At 38.1% G+C, this 17,236-nt stretch overlaps 1 protein-coding gene across 1 annotated transcript; it reads left to right on the plus strand.

Moving 5' to 3' along the window:
- The first annotated feature begins 14,006 nt into the window (after positions 1–14,006).
- Positions 14,007–16,899, plus strand: LOC127101479 (serine/threonine-protein kinase SRK2A). The gene is made up of 9 exons (XM_051038903.1): positions 14,007–14,577; positions 14,833–14,907; positions 15,021–15,122; positions 15,210–15,263; positions 15,372–15,464; positions 15,569–15,661; positions 15,803–15,907; positions 16,144–16,242; positions 16,443–16,899. The coding sequence occupies exons 1-9, from the start codon at positions 14,458–14,460 to the stop codon at positions 16,764–16,766; spliced, it is 1,065 nt and encodes a 354-aa protein (XP_050894860.1). The 5' UTR covers positions 14,007–14,457; the 3' UTR covers positions 16,767–16,899.
- Positions 16,900–17,236: the final 337 nt, after the last annotated feature.

Here is a 17,236-nt window from a genome sequence, read left to right on the forward strand (position 1 = left end):
CTAAATCCACCAAAATGGATGATTGATATTAGGGATACAATGAGCTTTCCCACGACCTTTGTTTGGCATGCTTTGCTTGATCCTTGAGTGTGTTTGTTGCATTCATGCATTCATGCATTCATCTGCATCCATATCATCAGAAAAAAAGAAAATTTTCAAGGAACTCAAAGGAGTTTATTTGCAAAAATTTTCAAAACATGAAAAAAACCGGAAATTTTTTTCACCTGATATATCTGATGAGATATTCTCATATATGATCAAAATGCTAAATATTTCAAAGTTTGCAAATAAAACCCTCGAGTTCCTTTGAAATAAAAACAAGCATATGCATAAACACTTCATGCATCATTTGCCTCAACAGGTGTTTTGTTCCGGTCTCCCGTCTTGTGGTCTGACCCTGCGATCTTCATTTATTTTGAAGACGCACTTTGCCAGTATTATACCAGAGCCATCTCTGCCAGATTGATGGATCATCCTGAGCAAGAGAAGTGTGAACTCAGAGAGATATTTTGCCAGACTTAGTGCTGTTGATGGATTTATTCCTGGTTAACCGATCCCGGGCCGGCATTGACTTTTCTTCTGAGGTCTTCAATAAAAAGGTTTGTTCAGAAAACAGAAGTTGCTGATGCAAAGATACTGACAGTTGTCATCCCCGATGGGATCTATCACAATTGGGTCACTGTGGGCTTTCCTACAGTTTTTCATAAGTCAGAGCAATAATCACTTTGTTTAAAAACCCTTCTCCCATGCCAAAAGGAGAAGTGATGACATTGTTGGCAACATTTTGTGCAATGATATTTTCATTCAAATAAATTCATGTTAAACATTTGTTTTTCCATTTGTTTTCCCTTTTCACTTTTGCATGAAATTGGTGATCACAAAAAACCCTAAAAAACAAGAATAAAAGCAATCTTTTCATCTGCATAACGATTGTCTTGTTTGATTTTCAAAGAGCTTTTCATATCAAAATCTTTATGCAGGTTGTTTCTCAAACCCATTGAACATAGTGATCGGACGTCATCTCCCAATTTTGAATTCCCTGTATTCGAAGCGGACGAAGATGATGTTGAAGGGATTCCTGACGGTATTTCCCGACTTCTTGAGCAAGAAAAGAAGATCACACTCAGCTGCATCTCGAGAATCAGCAGAACATCCAACTGGGGCATTAATAAAAAAAAAGGAGAGCAAAAAAATCAATCAAAAAAAGAAAACAAAGAAAGAGAGGGTGCAAAATCAAAAGAAATCAAAAGAAATCAAAAGAAAGAAAAAGAAAGAAAAAAAAACAAAAGAGAAAAATAGCACCCTCAGAGTCCCAAGTTGACTGATGCTGAATTCAAGCAAAAACAAAAGATCAACTGCCATGTGTCATGGTCAGTCATATCAGCAGAGAGTGAAAAAGCATTCAACAAGAAGGTCAAGCCTCGTGTGTTCCGAGGGACCTCATGCTCAAGAAAGTCCTGTCTTTCGTGCCCGATTCCTGGGGCAAGTGAACCCCCCCAAGCTATGAACGTCCAGCCTCTTCAGGCAATGTTTCGACACTTACAACAATGGATGAAGAAGTTCACTCGTCCTGTGAATTCCAATGCAGTCAAGAAATACTTCGCCTAAAAAAGAAAAAGCAAAACAGCTCGCTAAGTCGAACACCCCAAAGGGCGACTTAGGCAAAAAGGAGCGTCTCGGTGGATTGAAAACCCGAAAGGGCGATCCAGGCAAAAGTTAGAGACATTGAAAAAAAGAAGAGAATTTGCATCCCGCTAGATTGAACACCTCACACTGGGGTAATCTAGGCAAAAATTAGGGATTTGGCAAGTAACTGCATCCTGACAAGACTGTGCTGTACATCTGTCATCCGTCAGGAATTCTCGATTCGTCGTCGACTGAAGCTTTGAATACATCGAAAATTCAGAATGGTAGAGGAAAGGTCATTATGTTCAATGTAGCCCTCTCCAATATATATCACCGATTTCAAACTTGTACAGATCTATGGAGTCTCGCCCTTTGCAGACTACCATTCCATTACATCTATTTGAGCTTTTTATCCAATTATTTGCACTCTTATTTGTTTCAACTCAACAAACGTTTTGCATGTTTTAATTGATAAAGTATCATTGTTTTCAAAATAAACAAATTTTTTTCAAAATTTTTGTTCTTAAACAAAGTGAACGTTCACGATGATGGAAGAATACTTAGGAGACCCACAGTGCTCTCCCGAGGGTGGTATGATTATCAACAGGTAAGATATTTGTTCGTATCTCGAGCATGATTGTATCTTTGTCCTGCAAAACCTCGTATGGTCTCCTCAGTGAAGTTGCCCGATGCAGTGTTGTTTGGAGTTATTCATCCTCATGTTCCCGGCAGTACAGATTCTTCCTCCAGATCCCTGTTAGCTCTATTGTGGGGCATCCCCTGATAGAGTGCTGTTTGAGCCCTGCCGTGGGGCATTCCCAGCAAGTTTGCTGTTTCGGACATTATTGTGGGGCAGTTCCCCAAGCAGAGCGTTTACTGAAGACTTCAACTTTCGCCTCTCCAGCAGAGCAGTCTTCATCTCTCCCCCAACGTGGGTGTTTTTTCTTTGAAGATTCGGTATTTGGTAGATCAACATCCCAGTACTATGTCATGCCCTCAGATGGATCCCCCAGCGGAGTTATTGGCATGATGAGCTTTATCAATGCCTATGTATCCTCATCAGAGATCTGGTTGCTTCTTGGTATCCCTGATTTCCAGCACAAGTTGTTGCGGCGCGTCCGCCAGTATGTTGAACTCTGTTCTCCGGCTGTGACCGACGATCCCTCCGGAAGCCTCCGGTGGCCTTCCTCCCCTGCAGGATAAATGTTCCCTGATATCCCAGTCCCTAGTGGATTTTCTTTGCTCTCTGGTGGCTTTGGTTTTCTCTCCGGACGGTTGATTCCCGGACCTGCGTGTTGAGCATGCCTGTTTGTCAGCATTCATCATACATTCATCATGCATAATGCATACATGCATAATCATAGCATTTGGATACTCATGTTGCAGCTGTTGCCGTGTATCCGTTGATGGTTGTCTCCTGCTATTTGTTGATACAGATCTCTCCAGTAGATTTTCCTTAAGCAGATATGGGTGTGTCTGATCTCTCCATGTAGAGCCAACCCCTTAAGCAGAAAGTGTCTATCCTTTCCTGCCATTTCCCCACTGAGATACATCCTCGTGGATGACGGTTGCTTCCGTTCCCTCCCTACACGGGATGGGTTTTCCCTATTGAGTTCTTTCCTCATTAGGATGAGTCTTGTTCAGTCTGCCTTTTTGGATCAATCCTAAATTGGCTTCCTATTGGCTGTCTCTTGTGCTTCCCTGGGGCATAAGTGAATAGTCGCTCACTAACCGGCATTCACTCATCTTATCCTCAGCGGAATTTGTTGGCCTCTACCTACGAACCGGTAGCTGTAAGTCCTTTCTTTACGGTCTTCTACCCACTAGCTGGTAGTTGTAAATCCTTTTTTCTCACTCTGTCTCTCAGCAGATCGTTTGGCCTCTACCTACAAACCGGTAGTTGTAAGTCCTATCTTTGTGGTTTTCTACCCACTAGCCGGTAGTTGTAAAATCCCACTTTCATCCCCTTGCGGATATTGTTTGTTGGCCTCTACCTACAAACCGGTAGTTGTAAGTCCTATCTTTGTGGTTTTCTACCCACTAGCCGGTAGTTGTAAAATCCCACTTTCATCCCCTAGCGGAATTTGTTGGCCTCTACCTACAAACCGGTAGTTGTAAGTCCTATCTTTGTGGTTTTCTACCCACTAGCCGGTAGTTGTAAAATCCCACTTTCATCCCCTTGCGGATATTGTTTGTTGGCCTCTACCTACGAACCGGTAGCTGTAAGTCCTATCTTTGTGGTTTTCTACCCACTAGCTGGTAGTTGTAAAATCCCACGTTCTCCCCTTGGTGGAGTTAACCCTTCGTGCTCATCCCGATGATGACTGGTTACTTTTCCGTGGTTTTCTGCCTACTAACCGGTAGATGTAATCCCCTCTTTGCGGTATTGGTATTCTTTTCCCCTCTGGATACTTGCCTTGATCAAGCAGTATTGTCCCCATTGGGTCTTTCCCTGCCTTTGGGTATTTGCTCCGAGTTAGCAACTTTATCCTCTCTTGATTGGTCATCTTTTGCATACCTAGTCCTGGTACTGATGCCTTTGTTTTCGGTCGATTATTCAATTAACAACCTACAACCCGGTTATGGATGATCTTCCGTGCGAGTGTATTATCTACGTTTGACGGCTATAGATAATATGTACTTATGTTTTTTCCGGTGTTCAGACCGAAGAAGTTTCCGACGATCAGGTCGATGTACTTATGTTTTTTCCGGTGTTCAGACCGAAGAAGTTTCCGACGATCAGGTCGATGCACTTATGTTTTTCCGGTATTCAGACCGTAGAAGTTTCCGACGATCAGGTCGATGTACTTATGTTTTTCCGGTGTTCAGACCGAAGAAGTTTCCGACGATCAGGTCGATGTACTTATGTTTTTTCCGGTGTTCAGACCGAAGAAGTTTCCGACGATCAGGTCGATGTACTTATGTTTTTTCCGGTGTTCAGACCGAAGAAGTTTCCGACGATCAGGTCGATGTACTTATGTTTTTTCCGGTGTTCAGACCGAAGAAGTTTCCGACGATCAGGTCGATGTACTTATGTTTTTTCCGGTGTTCAGGCCGAAGAAGTTTCCGACGATTAGGTCGATGTACTTATGTTTTTTCCGGTGTTCAGATCGAAGAAGTTTCCGACGATCAGGTCGATGTACTTATGTTTTTTTCCGGTGTTCAGACCGAAGAAGTTTCCGACGATCAGGTCGATGTACTTATGTTTTTTCCGGTGTTCAGACCGAAGAAGTTTCCGACGATCAGGTCGATGTACTTATGTTTTTTTCCGGTTTTCAGACCGAAGGAGTTTCCGACGATCAGGTCGATGTACTCATGGCACAAGGCCAATTTTCCGGTATTCAGACCGAAGGAGTTTCCGACGATCAGGTCGATGTACTCATGGCACAAGGCCAATTTTCCGGTATTCAGACCGAAGGAGTTTCCGACGATCAGGTCGATGTACTCATGGCACAAGGCCAATTTTCCGGTATTCAGACCGAAGGAGTTTCCGACGATCAGGTCGATGTACTCATGGCACAAGGCCAATTTTCCGGTGTTCAGACCGAAGAAGTTTCCGACGATCAGGTCGATGTACTTATGTTTTTTCCGGTGTTCAGACCGAAGAAGTTTCCGACGATCAGGTCGATGTACTTATGTTTTTTCCGGTGTTCAGACCGAAGAAGTTTCCGACGATCAGGTCGATGTGCTTACGACGCTCAGGCATTGGTTATCCCTGTGTTGCCATTTATTTTGGTATCCAGGTCGACGTTTCTGTTTCGGTATTCAGGCCGATTTCTTTTCCGTTCCAGACGGATTGTTCTTTCAAGACTGTTTCTTTGCCGATCCTAACAGGCATTCTTGTATTATATCCAGTCTGTGCAAATTCTACGGTTCTTTTGTATTCAATCCCTGTTTACCCTGAAAGTCTGACAGCCGCTGCTATCATCCATTCGGGTTCCCAGCTGATTGAATAGGGGCAGCTGTAGCACCTCAAATTTGCACCTATCATTGTACATACCATCTCATATTAGGTCATAGCATATCATGATCCATTGCATAGCATTGCATTGTCCCCAGTTGCCTCAAGAGCAAGCAAGTCAAGAATTAGGTCAAACTGATCAGGAGATCAGTCGACCAAGCAAGCAAGGGTATTTCTCAAGGAGCCAAGGCCCTAGGGTTTGTCCAACAAGGTCACATGACTAGAGGGTCCATTTGAAGTGTTCAAGTCAAGGGTTGGATGTTCAGAAGCCATCAGTTCATGCACAGACAGTCAAAAACCCTAGAAAGTCAAAGTTGGTCAACTATGGATGATTCTATGGTTTTGATGGATGGAAATGGTTTGAGGGAGCTTATTCATGTCCCAATAGGCCTCATATATCATGGCAATCAATATCATGGAAGAATTTGAAGCCAATCAGAAAATTTCCAAAAATAGAAAGTGGACCTGTAATTTTAACTGCCAAAAATGGAAACTTCTTGATCTTAAACTTGCATCATGATACAAGCTCCAAATGAATTTTTGCCCAACATGAAAGTTGAAGATCTTGTTCTCCCATTTCCAAAAAGTCCAAGAACTCTCAATTCCCATGTATGTTTGTCAAGATATGATCAAATCATTTTCACAAAATCTTGAACTTCAAAGGGCCATATCTCTCAAACCATAAGGCCAAATTTGGTGGGGTTTTTTCCTACAAACCACATTTTTCCTCCTCTTTCCAAAATATATAAATTTCATTCATCAAAACGTTGCCAATCAAAATGGCATTTTTGGACCTATTTCATTAAAAATCAAGTTTGACTCAAGTTTGACTTTTTGATTTAAACATTTTTTACACAATTGGCCAATTGGGACTTGTTCTATATGTCATTTGCAAGGTGTTCCAAGCCCAAATTCAAGTTGCTTCTTGTCATACCACCTCCATTTGCCTTTGGTGTAAAATTGGCAAATATGACATTTTGGTTCTTTTAAGCAACACAAACTTAATGCTTCATTGAACCAACTTAAAACAGATGGATTAAAGGACATTTGCAGCCTGCTTTTAAAGCCCATTTTCGTGTACAACCACACCTCCACTTCCACTTGACCAAAATTAGCAAAAGTGCAAATGATCCATTTTGAATTAAGCAAGCTTAGGCTTTGGATTAGCAAGGATAAACAGACCAATATAAAGTCATTTTCTGCACTTTCTAACCCTAGTCAGCAGCCTTTGCAGATCAAAAACATTCATTCTCTCCTCTCTTGCATTTTTGGCATATTGGCAATTTCTGCACAAAACTCTAAAAGACCACGAGCTAGCTTGTTGCATCACCATCCAAACACCATTGTGAGTTGGTTTCAACCTTCAAACCCCATCTGTAACCATCATTTTCGTGGCTGTTTGGTCAAGGTATCATCAATGGCAGAAGTTATACAGAGTTAATTTATTTGGTTTCAAGCCAAGATTGCTTCACCAATCATCATTTGGAAGCATAAAGGACCCCTGTTTCAACCATTGGAGTTCAAGCAATCACAAATCAGCTCAGTTCTGCAGATTTGGTAAGTATTTCGAATCTTGCATTTTTTGAAATGATGCTATGCCATGTATAGTGCTTGCCTTGCTGAGTATGGTGGACCTTGAATCGTGTCAAATGATTAAGAGATGTGTGAGAAATCTGAAATTACATTTTCATGTTCAAACTTGTTTCCTTCGATTTCTCTTGTGTGAGTTCGTTTTAATGTTTTGAGTGCTGGATATGTGATGCTCATTGTTGGTAGATGCTATTGCCATGCTCGATTTTACTTTCTGGAAATTTCGTTCATGATGGATTGTTGATGATGAATACCCTGTTTGAATCCTACATGTCTGCCCAGATTTTCTTCATGAATCATGTTTGGATTTACTGTTTGTTTGCTATTGCTTTTGTTACATGAACATTAATGCCATGCTGTTACCATACTATTGGGATGTTGATTGATGATGTTGCATGAAAACGAGATGCATGCTGTTTCCAAACCCTAGGCTGCTTGAAGTTCAAACTTTGCCCAGAATCATGAGCCACGATTGGCTGTTGTTGTTGTTTTCCCAGCATGCTACTGTTCCATTGAGGGATAGCCAATGGGAATATTTCGCTGCCTTTGCCTATGCACGGTCGTTTCATTTAAGTTGGCCATCAATTACCATTTTGCCACGCGGTCAACTTATGTTGACTTGTCATGCCTTGCTTTTGTTCATGTTTCATCCAAATGCTCATCAATCTTCCATAATTCATATTTAATTCATTTTAACTCCAAAAATTGTGGGATTTTTTGCATCAAACTCATGAAAGTGTCTAGTTTTTTATCATTATTTTTACAGATTTTTCTGATCATTGGATTTTAATTGGCTCTAGGGTTTATGTTATGTGACCAAAAATGATACTTATTGCCAATCTTTTTGTGAAATACTCATGTTGCATCCTTTGGTCTTGAAATTTTTTGTGGAGAAACTAGACTCATTTACCTTTGTTTCCATATAAAGTTTGTGCATTTATCATATGTGGATTGAGAGCTTTGATTTTTTGAAGTTAGGGTTTGCATTTGGTGTCACACCATGGTTGTGCATTTTCATGAATTTTAATGGCATGCTTCCTTACATCCAATTGACCCCAAATTTTGCATGAATGATATCTTACATGTCTAGTTGGTGTATGAATTTTCTTGGATTTAATTGTGCTGTTTTCCATTTGATTGTGAATTTTCTCCCCTGCCTAGTCAAATATTGACTTTTTGTGCTACATGTTGCCAAATCATTTGGGAAATTCTTATACCATATTGTATGATCATGAAATTTCATATGTGATAACTAGACATCTTGAGCTTTGCATTGGTGTTAATCTCATTCATTTCTCATCTGTTTTCAATTTGATATGATTTTTTGAAGTTGACCCATGTTTGTTGACTTTCATTGTGCTTACTTGAAATTATGTTGACTTCATGATTTTCATTGACTGCCTTCCTCTCATCCAAATGCCATGAAATTTGACATGCTTACCATGTTAGATGTTAGGATTGAACATGAATTATTTGATGATTTTTGAAAATTGTTTGAGTTGACTTTTGATGCAGGTCATTCTGTTGACTTTTTTGTGCTTTCATTTACCTTACTTTGACTTCAAATGTTCATGAAATGATAATAATGCATGATTTGAATGTGGGCCCAATTGTGATAGCTTCTTAAATGTTTGACTTTGACTTTAGTTGACTTTTCTTTGCTGTTTTGACTTTTTCTTTCACCCTTGACCCTAGGCTAGTCCTAGTGGTCTTTTGAGCTTACAATTGAGCTATTGTTTCAGGTTAAGCATCAATGCCCCAAAGACCTTTCAAATTTGATTGAGTTGGATTGTATATACCATATGCTAACCTTTGTTTTGTAGGTTTGACTCATGTGTTTGAGTCTTGTGCCTTGCACAGTTGATCATCTGTTTTGTTTGTGAATCCCATTCCTTTGCTTTTAACTGTTTAATTGCATACTGATCTGTTTGACCTTTTCAGGTACTTTAGTTGCTTAAGTTCTTTGAACTTGCTTGCTTTGCTATTTAGCATTTGCTTTGAGGTATAATCTTTTTTACTTCATGTAGTCTGGAGACCCGGTCTGTTATTTGGCCGGGCAAACTGTCTGAAGTCCTCCTTAAGAGGCAATGCTTGTGTATGTTTAATTTGTCCTTGTACAGAGTCAAAGACCTCCTAAGTGAAGAGGCAATTGGCAGAACCAAGGGATAAGCAACCTATCCCCTGCTATTCAGTGTGTCTTCTGTTTTGCTCACACCATTATGTTGATGCATTACAGATAAAAACCCAAGATCTTGTGCAATTGCACAGTTGAGTCAGTATCTAATGTGTAGAAGGGTTCCCACTTTCTGAACCCACACATTCTTGTCAAGTGCTTTCCCAGGCCAGGGATAGAAGCAATGAGGCACACCCCTCATCTCCTTTCATCTGCTTCACCTTAGCCCCTCAATGGCAAGGTTAAGAGCAACATTTCACCCCATTCCAGAGGTTTGTTTGTTGAGGTTGATGTGACCCCTCGACTAAAACCTAACCCTTGTTTGAGCCACTTGCTTGTGTATAGTGTGTGCTATCTGTGCTTGTATGTTTGTTTGACTTGCTTCCTGTGCAAGTTAGGTTTAGTTTAGGCTAATCCTTGTTTGCTTTCGCCCTCGTTGCGATCCTTTCTCTCGCCCTCGTTGCGATCGAGCCTTTTCCTTTCTCTCGCCCTCGTTGCGATCGAGCCTTTTCCTTTCTCTCGCCCTCGTTGCGATCGAGCCTTTTCCTTTCTCTCGCCCTCGTTGCGATCGAGCCTTTTCCTTTCTCTCGCCCGCGTTGCGATTGAGACTTTCCCTTTCTCTTGCCCTAGTTGCAATCGAGCCCTTTTTCCCTGCCAGCCGAACTACGGCAACTCTGATTCTCATGTTCAGATGAGATACGTAGGCACGAGACGCGATGTCTTGCCGAGTTTGACTAACCACTAACACTTTCTCTTCTCTCGCCCTCGTTGCGATTGAGACCTTTTTCTCTCGCCCTCGTTGCGATTGAGACCTCCCCTTTCTCTTGCCCTAGTTGCAATCGAGACCCTTGCTTCCTGTGCAAGCCGTGTCTAGGATAGGTCGGCCCTCGTGCCATTTAGCTAGAAACCTTAACTTAGGGTTGACTTTGCATGACAACATCTAGGCTCGAGTCGTAGTCTCCCTAGAGTTGTGTCTCCCTCTGTTATCTGGTTAGGCTAATCCTTGTCCCTGCGTAGGGGAACTACATCGCCCTGATCTTCATGCCAGATGAAGTATGTAGGCAGGAGATTGAGCTGATCTCTCCGGGCGCCTTTTCTTTTCTTTTGTGTGTGTTGTTTGACAGTTATAGGCTCGAGTCCCCGACTCCCTATTAACTTGTTATGGTGTTTTCTGGTTGGAGTCCGACATAAGTCCAGCGATTGGCAGTTGGTTTCCTGTGTGCGTTTAGGTTCGGATGCTGATGTAAGTCCAGTGATTGGCATTCGGGCTCCACGTTTGCCTGTGTCTTGTTTTGTTTGTTTGCGTGTCAGCCGAGCTACGAATGCTCTGATTCTTCTCTCGTCCGAGAAGATACGTATGCATAGGATGCGATATCCTAGCGAGCATGTGTCGTTTCCCCAGTCCGAACTACTTCGACTCTGATGTCTATGCCTGATAGACTAAGTAGGCCCAGGATACGATGTCCTGCCGAGTCAGTTTCAGTCGTTCTCTTTCGTTTCTTTCAGCCAGTTGTGCGTGAGTTTTGAGCAGTGTTTTAGCAACCAATTTTCCTTCCTAGTGTGCGTGGATCCCGTAGAGTACTACGGATGCGTAGGGTGCCTAACACCTTCCCTTCGCATAACCGACTCCCGAACCCATCCTCTTTGGTCGCGAGACCATTTTCTTTCCTAGGTTTACTTCGAGCGTTTCCTTTCCCTCTTTTGGGATAAATAACGCACGGTGGCGGCTCTGTTGTTCTTTCTTTTCCCGCCGGTTTTTCGCGTAATGCGACACCTACTAATTTCTTATTTATGCAAACAAAGTTCTTTTCCATTTTATTTAATTTTACTTATTTTATTTACCATTCAAGTCACTAATTTCGACCCAGTAGAAATTAGTTGTTTAATTTACTTATGAACATAACCATCTTTGTAAAATAGTCAACATTCAATGCAAGTATTCCGACAACATTAATGCATACTCTATTTTCCAAAAAATTTAGCACAAACTTGCCCCAAATTTACTAGTTTGGTCCTTCAAGCGATAAATTAAAAACTAATTGATTGTTTACCATTCTTCTTTACACCGATGAACAGTGAGTTGATCTTTACACCATTCTTCTTTCTTCTTCTACAAACACCATCCTTTTGATATTGATCTCTTGTCAATTCTTTATCCTTTTTTTGTTGCATCTTGTGTTATGCAATTTGGTTGTTATTCTTGTGCGAATTTGAGAATGAGTTAATCAATCTTGTTTAGGATTTGACCAAGCTCTTGATAACAATCAAATTACCAAGACCCACTCATCTAGAAACTTATTTAAACCTCATGTGTGTGTTCGTCAATCATCAAAACTGAACTACTTGACTAATACCTTGTAATGTCAGTTGTTGTTGAGATTTCCTGACACTGTTCACCATCTTCATCCTTAGTCTTTTTCCTTGTTTATGGATCCTCCTCTAAAGATTGTATGTAAGGGAGACTATTGGTACATTATGATATCTAATGTTTTTGTGTGTAGCTAGTTTTTTATTGTAACATGTGCAAGTATTGTTTCTTGAGTGGAGTTTGGTATTGAGGGGTTATCTAACAAGATGAGAGTTTCCATTATACTCAAAGGAAGACTTTGGCAGAATCAAGTATCAACGGTCCGTAAGGTGGAGTTGGAAGTTGCCCTTCTTTGGTGGCGTTGGAGAAATATTACTCATAGACAAAGTTATGAGTTATCCAATATACACTCAATTAATGGCAATCACTTAGACAAGAAATCGGTGGGATGAGGAAGATCGCCACACACGAATACTTGGAGCAGGTTATCGATGATAGCGAGGTTATTGGATCAAGATCTTGAAGGATCTTGTATTGTGTTAACAGTTTAGTGTCTGCATCATCAGAGGAATTATCGTGTGATAGTTCTTTGTAATCAAAATATTGTAATTAATTTATCATTATAGTGGAAGACCGTGATTATGTTCCGATGACATCATCCATCGAAGAGTGCATGTACGAAAAGCAAGGACGAATGCCGAAACACTATATATCTCTATGTATCTTCTCCTTTCCCTATCCTTTTACTTTACAATCATTCATTCATTCATAGTTGATGTTGCATAATTACAAGATTGCATTGATTGTATACTATATAGGTTAAACGTTACTTATAGAGATTTAATTTATAAGTTGTGGTGTATCAATCTTATAGAATCACCATGAAGTCAATTATGCATTGTTAAGAACATCTAAGTAATGTGTTTTTAAATCACTTCGTTTAAAGCGGCTTTAGTTGTTAATTTGCACTAGAAGCAATCAATCTTATGTTAACCTCATGTACCATTTCAATGACATTGATTCATTGAGATGCTTCCAAGCTCTCATTTTGTGTTTTGCTTCCGCGCTTTTTAAAAATCTCTGATTTTGTTATATGAGACCTAAAAAGTTTTTCAAATTGTCTAAAAGGATTTTGGACCTATTCAAACCCATTCTAGACATTGTTGTTTCCAAATTCTCACTCAACAATTGTTACTACTGGTTGCGGTCCTTGACATCTCATTGTGGCCCTTGACATCATAAGATGGGGTCTGATTGTCGTTGAAAGTGATGTGTGTGACTCAAGTCATTTTTATTGGGCCCCAAGATGGACGCCAAATGTACTCATAAAAGTACACAAATATATACTATATAAGTGATAAATATTTATAAAATTATACTTAAGATAATGACATATTTTATAAAATTAAAAGAACATTAATATATTTTAGAAAATTATTTGACATTGATTAGTATAAAGAAATACATAATAAATACTTTAATTGATATTTATAAAATAATTATAACAAGTGTAAAATAATATAAATATTTGACATTGATATTTTTGGACAAATTTTTTTATAGACAATTTTTTTAATTAATAAATATAAAAAATATATAATATTTATAAATGATATATAAAAAGTGTAAAATAATATTTATTATTGATTAATATAAAAAATACATAACACATTTTTTAAATATATAAAAATACTGTATAAATAATTTTCATTTTTACATGAATCAAAATAATTTTTTTTTTTTATAAATGTATAAAATAAACACTCGAACCAATACATCTTATCCCTAAAAAATAATCTTAACAATTTGATACAAGTATTAAAAACAGAGTCTCGATATCCATAATTTCATTCAATTAATATTAAAACTATTTTATAAAAAATAAGTCTTTTATTATTATTTTTAATATTTTTTAAATTATTTAATTAAGAAAATTATTATATATTTTATTAATATTTAATCTAACCATAATATCTAAAATTAATTCGTGCAGAAGCACGAATAAGTATGAATATTTATCTAATAAATAATTAAATTAAAAGTGAAATGATTGTTGCCGATGTCTTTATAATGAGTGATTCATTTAAAATAAAATAATATTTTTAAAAAATAATTAATTTTAATATTTTTTAATTTTATCTTTAATATTATCATTCTCAATAAATATATATATATATATATATATATATATATATATATATATATATAGTTATATAAAGGAGGAAGTAATAAGGAAAAATGACAGTTTTAGTAAAATAAAAAGAGAAAACAAAAAGTAGAAGAAGATAACTTATGAAAACGACAATGAGATTGATTGAAGAATGAAGAAAAAAGTGTCCCCTTTACTCCTTTAACAATTGATCCAATCCAATTCATTATTTGCATCAAAATCCACCCAAAGAGAAAAAGATTAAAGTTAATTAAACCGAAAAAACAAAAACTTAATTCAACTGTGCCTTTGAATTTGGATCTAACACCATAACATAATGTTTTTTAATGATTTCTCTCACACACTCCCACGTGTTCTCAAATTCTAGATAAATTAAATTTATTTTTTCTCCATTATTAATAGTATTTAGATTTTTTTTTTTTATATATATGGTGTGAAAGAACCAGTTTTTCAGTGAAAGATACGTTTTTTTCCGATACCCTTCTGATTAGAGGGAAAAATAGTGCTGTGATTCTAGAATAACTTGCATGCCCATTTGAATTTGAGTTTAAAGTTTGAACCTTTTTCATCATTCACTACCATTTACTGGTGGTAATAGTGTTGTTTTTGTGAGAGTGGAGGATTTGGTTATGGAGAGATACGAGGTTGTTAAGGATTTGGGAGTTGGGAATTTTGGAGTGGCGAGGCTTCTGAGGAACAAGGAGACTAAGGAGCTTGTTGCTATGAAGTACATCGAGCGTGGCCATAAGGTGATGTTTTTTTTTTTTAATTTAATACTTTTATATCTGTTTGATCTGTTTTTATTGATAAAAAGTTTCAGATTTATGATTATGAAGTTTTGCATTTGGGATAATTATTGTATGGCTTATGAGTTTGAAACTTTGATTTGTGATTACTGATTAGATTTCTGTTCTGTTGTTTGGATTTATGATAAATGCCTTTGAAAAGCTATTACTTTGACATCTGGGATTATAAGTTTTTTTTTTCTGCTTCTGTAATTGCAGATTGATGAGAATGTGGCTAGAGAGATTATCAACCATAGGTCTCTTCGGCACCCGAATATAATTCGGTTTAAGGAGGCAAGGACTTTATTTGTTTGTTTATCCATTGGATTGGATCGGGTTGTATTGAGTTTACTGTTAATTTATTGAGAGATGTTAACTTTTACTTCAATGGGGTTTTGATTGTTCAGGTGGTTTTGACTCCTACTCATTTAGCAATAGTGATGGAGTATGCAGCTGGAGGTGAACTCTTTGAGAGGATATGTAATGCTGGACGGTTCAGCGAAGACGAGGTTAATATAACTTGACGGTTTTGCAGAATTTTCTGCTTTATTTCATGGTTTTTCGTATCTAATTTGTTTTCTTCTTTGATTATTCAGGCTAGATATTTCTTTCAGCAGCTGATATCTGGTGTTCATTACTGTCATGCTATGGTTGGTATTATTATCATGATCGAATTTTGAATATTTTGTTTAGGACTCTGTGTATTCGAAAATATACAAAGTGAGAAGAATCTATAAGATTTTACTCTCCTTTTGCAGCAAATATGTCATAGAGATTTGAAGCTGGAAAATACCCTTTTAGATGGAAGCCCTGCGCCTCGCTTGAAAATTTGTGACTTTGGTTATTCCAAGGTACTAGTATAATGAATGATTACTATCGAGTTCTAAAGTTTTTAGTTTTGACGATAGTTAGTTTTGTGTCTGTATCTCTGAAGTGTTTCTTGTTTGTGGTGTAGTCATCTTTGCTTCATTCCCGACCCAAATCGACTGTTGGAACTCCGGCTTATATAGCACCGGAGGTTCTTTCTAGGAGGGAGTATGATGGCAAGGTATGTACTCTTTTGCAGAACCGGTTCTGCTTAGTTTTTGACGTCTTTCGTTTAGCATATATTTTTCTCTAATCATGCTATCGGAAAAGTCTTTTAAATGCATCTATTGAACCTGATGTTGTATTCTTAAAATTGTTTTAGTTGGCTGATGTGTGGTCGTGCGGTGTGACCCTGTATGTCATGCTGGTCGGAGCATATCCCTTTGAGGATCAAGATGATCCTAGAAATTTTAGGAAAACAATTCAGGTATGTTATTCCTCTCTTAGCTGTCTCGTGTTTTTGGACGCCCCGGTGTAAATTAGTCGCGGTTTATCTATGGAATAAACACAGTTTAACCCTATTTAACTGTGACAAATTCGAGCCCCTGTGCTGTAGTCCACCTTGTACGCCCTCAAAGACGGTCCTATTTACAATACTCATATTCGTATTGTTGCATGTTTTTTTCTCAACATCTTATTCACATTTCATTTCCTCTTCTGCAGCGCATAATGGCTGTTCAATACAAAATCCCTGATTATGTTCACATATCTCAAGATTGCAAACACCTTCTATCTCGAATATTTGTTGCAAATCCATTAAAGGTATGTTACGATCTTTACGTATTTTATTTTATATTTCTATTCTTATAAGTTGTTTTTATAAACCATTCCGCAGAGCTTTTAAACCTGTCATATAAGCTGTTTTAATCTCGAAAGTTCTTATGCTTCAAATAAATCAATCATAACAAATCCATTGCTTATCGAGCTAACTAACGAGACCTTATTCTTCTTCTTGTTGACAGAGAATCTCTCTCAGGGAAATCAAAAACCATCCATGGTTTTTAAAGAATCTTCCAAGGGAGCTAACTGAATCAGCTCAAGCGGCGTACTACCAGAGAGGCAATCCAAGTTTTTCTATTCAAAGTGTGGACGAGATAAATAAAATTGTGGGAGAGGCGAGAGAGCCTCCTCCGGTATCTAGGCCGGTCAAAGGCTTTGGCTGGGAAGGCGAGGAAGAAGAAGAAGAAGTGGAAGAAGAAGAGGTGGAGGAAGAGGAAGAGGAAGAAGATGAGTATGACAAAAGGGTGAAAGAGGTTCATGCAAGTGGAGAATTTCAAATCAGTTAAGAAATGTATTAGTATTGTTTTGTGGTAAAGGTCACTTATTTATGTGTACTATAATGTATAACTTGGTTTTAAACCTGTGTGAGAAAGTTTGACTTGTCACATTGTTCATGTATAATAATATTTTTTTCAGTTACCTGTTTCTGTCTTGGCCAGAGATATATTTGCATTGCATGTGGACTGTTGGAGCAGGCCAAAAACAGGACATGTGAAGTGCTTAGTTTAAGAAGTTACTAGATTCAATTTATACTATTGTTAAATAAGCAAGTTATTGACTATCATCGCTTCAGCAGCTCCGACAGCTCTGAAAAATGATTGGATTACATTCAATTTTTAAATTATTATTAATGTCGACTTCTTTTGTGTTCGTACTTTATAGATATAAACTTATTTAGATGTATTTTGTACAATTTTTTAGAATAAAATGTCAAATTAGTCTTTGGAATTGCGAACTGTTCATTTCAATCTCTAAT

The sequence above is a fragment of the Lathyrus oleraceus genome, chromosome 7, assembly GCF_024323335.1.
Source record: "Lathyrus oleraceus cultivar Zhongwan6 chromosome 7, CAAS_Psat_ZW6_1.0, whole genome shotgun sequence".
Lineage (NCBI taxonomy): Eukaryota > Viridiplantae > Streptophyta > Magnoliopsida > Fabales > Fabaceae > Lathyrus > Lathyrus oleraceus.

Coding starts and splice junctions, on each gene's coding strand:
- LOC127101479 (XM_051038903.1), top strand. CDS start 14,458: ATGGAGAGATACGAGGTTGTTAAGGATTTGGGAGTTGGGAATTTTGGA. Junction 14,908..15,020: donor ATATAATTCGGTTTAAGGAG/GCAAGGACTTTA, acceptor TTGATTGTTCAG/GTGGTTTTGACTCCTACTCA. Junction 15,465..15,568: donor GTGACTTTGGTTATTCCAAG/GTACTAGTATAA, acceptor TTTGTGGTGTAG/TCATCTTTGCTTCATTCCCG.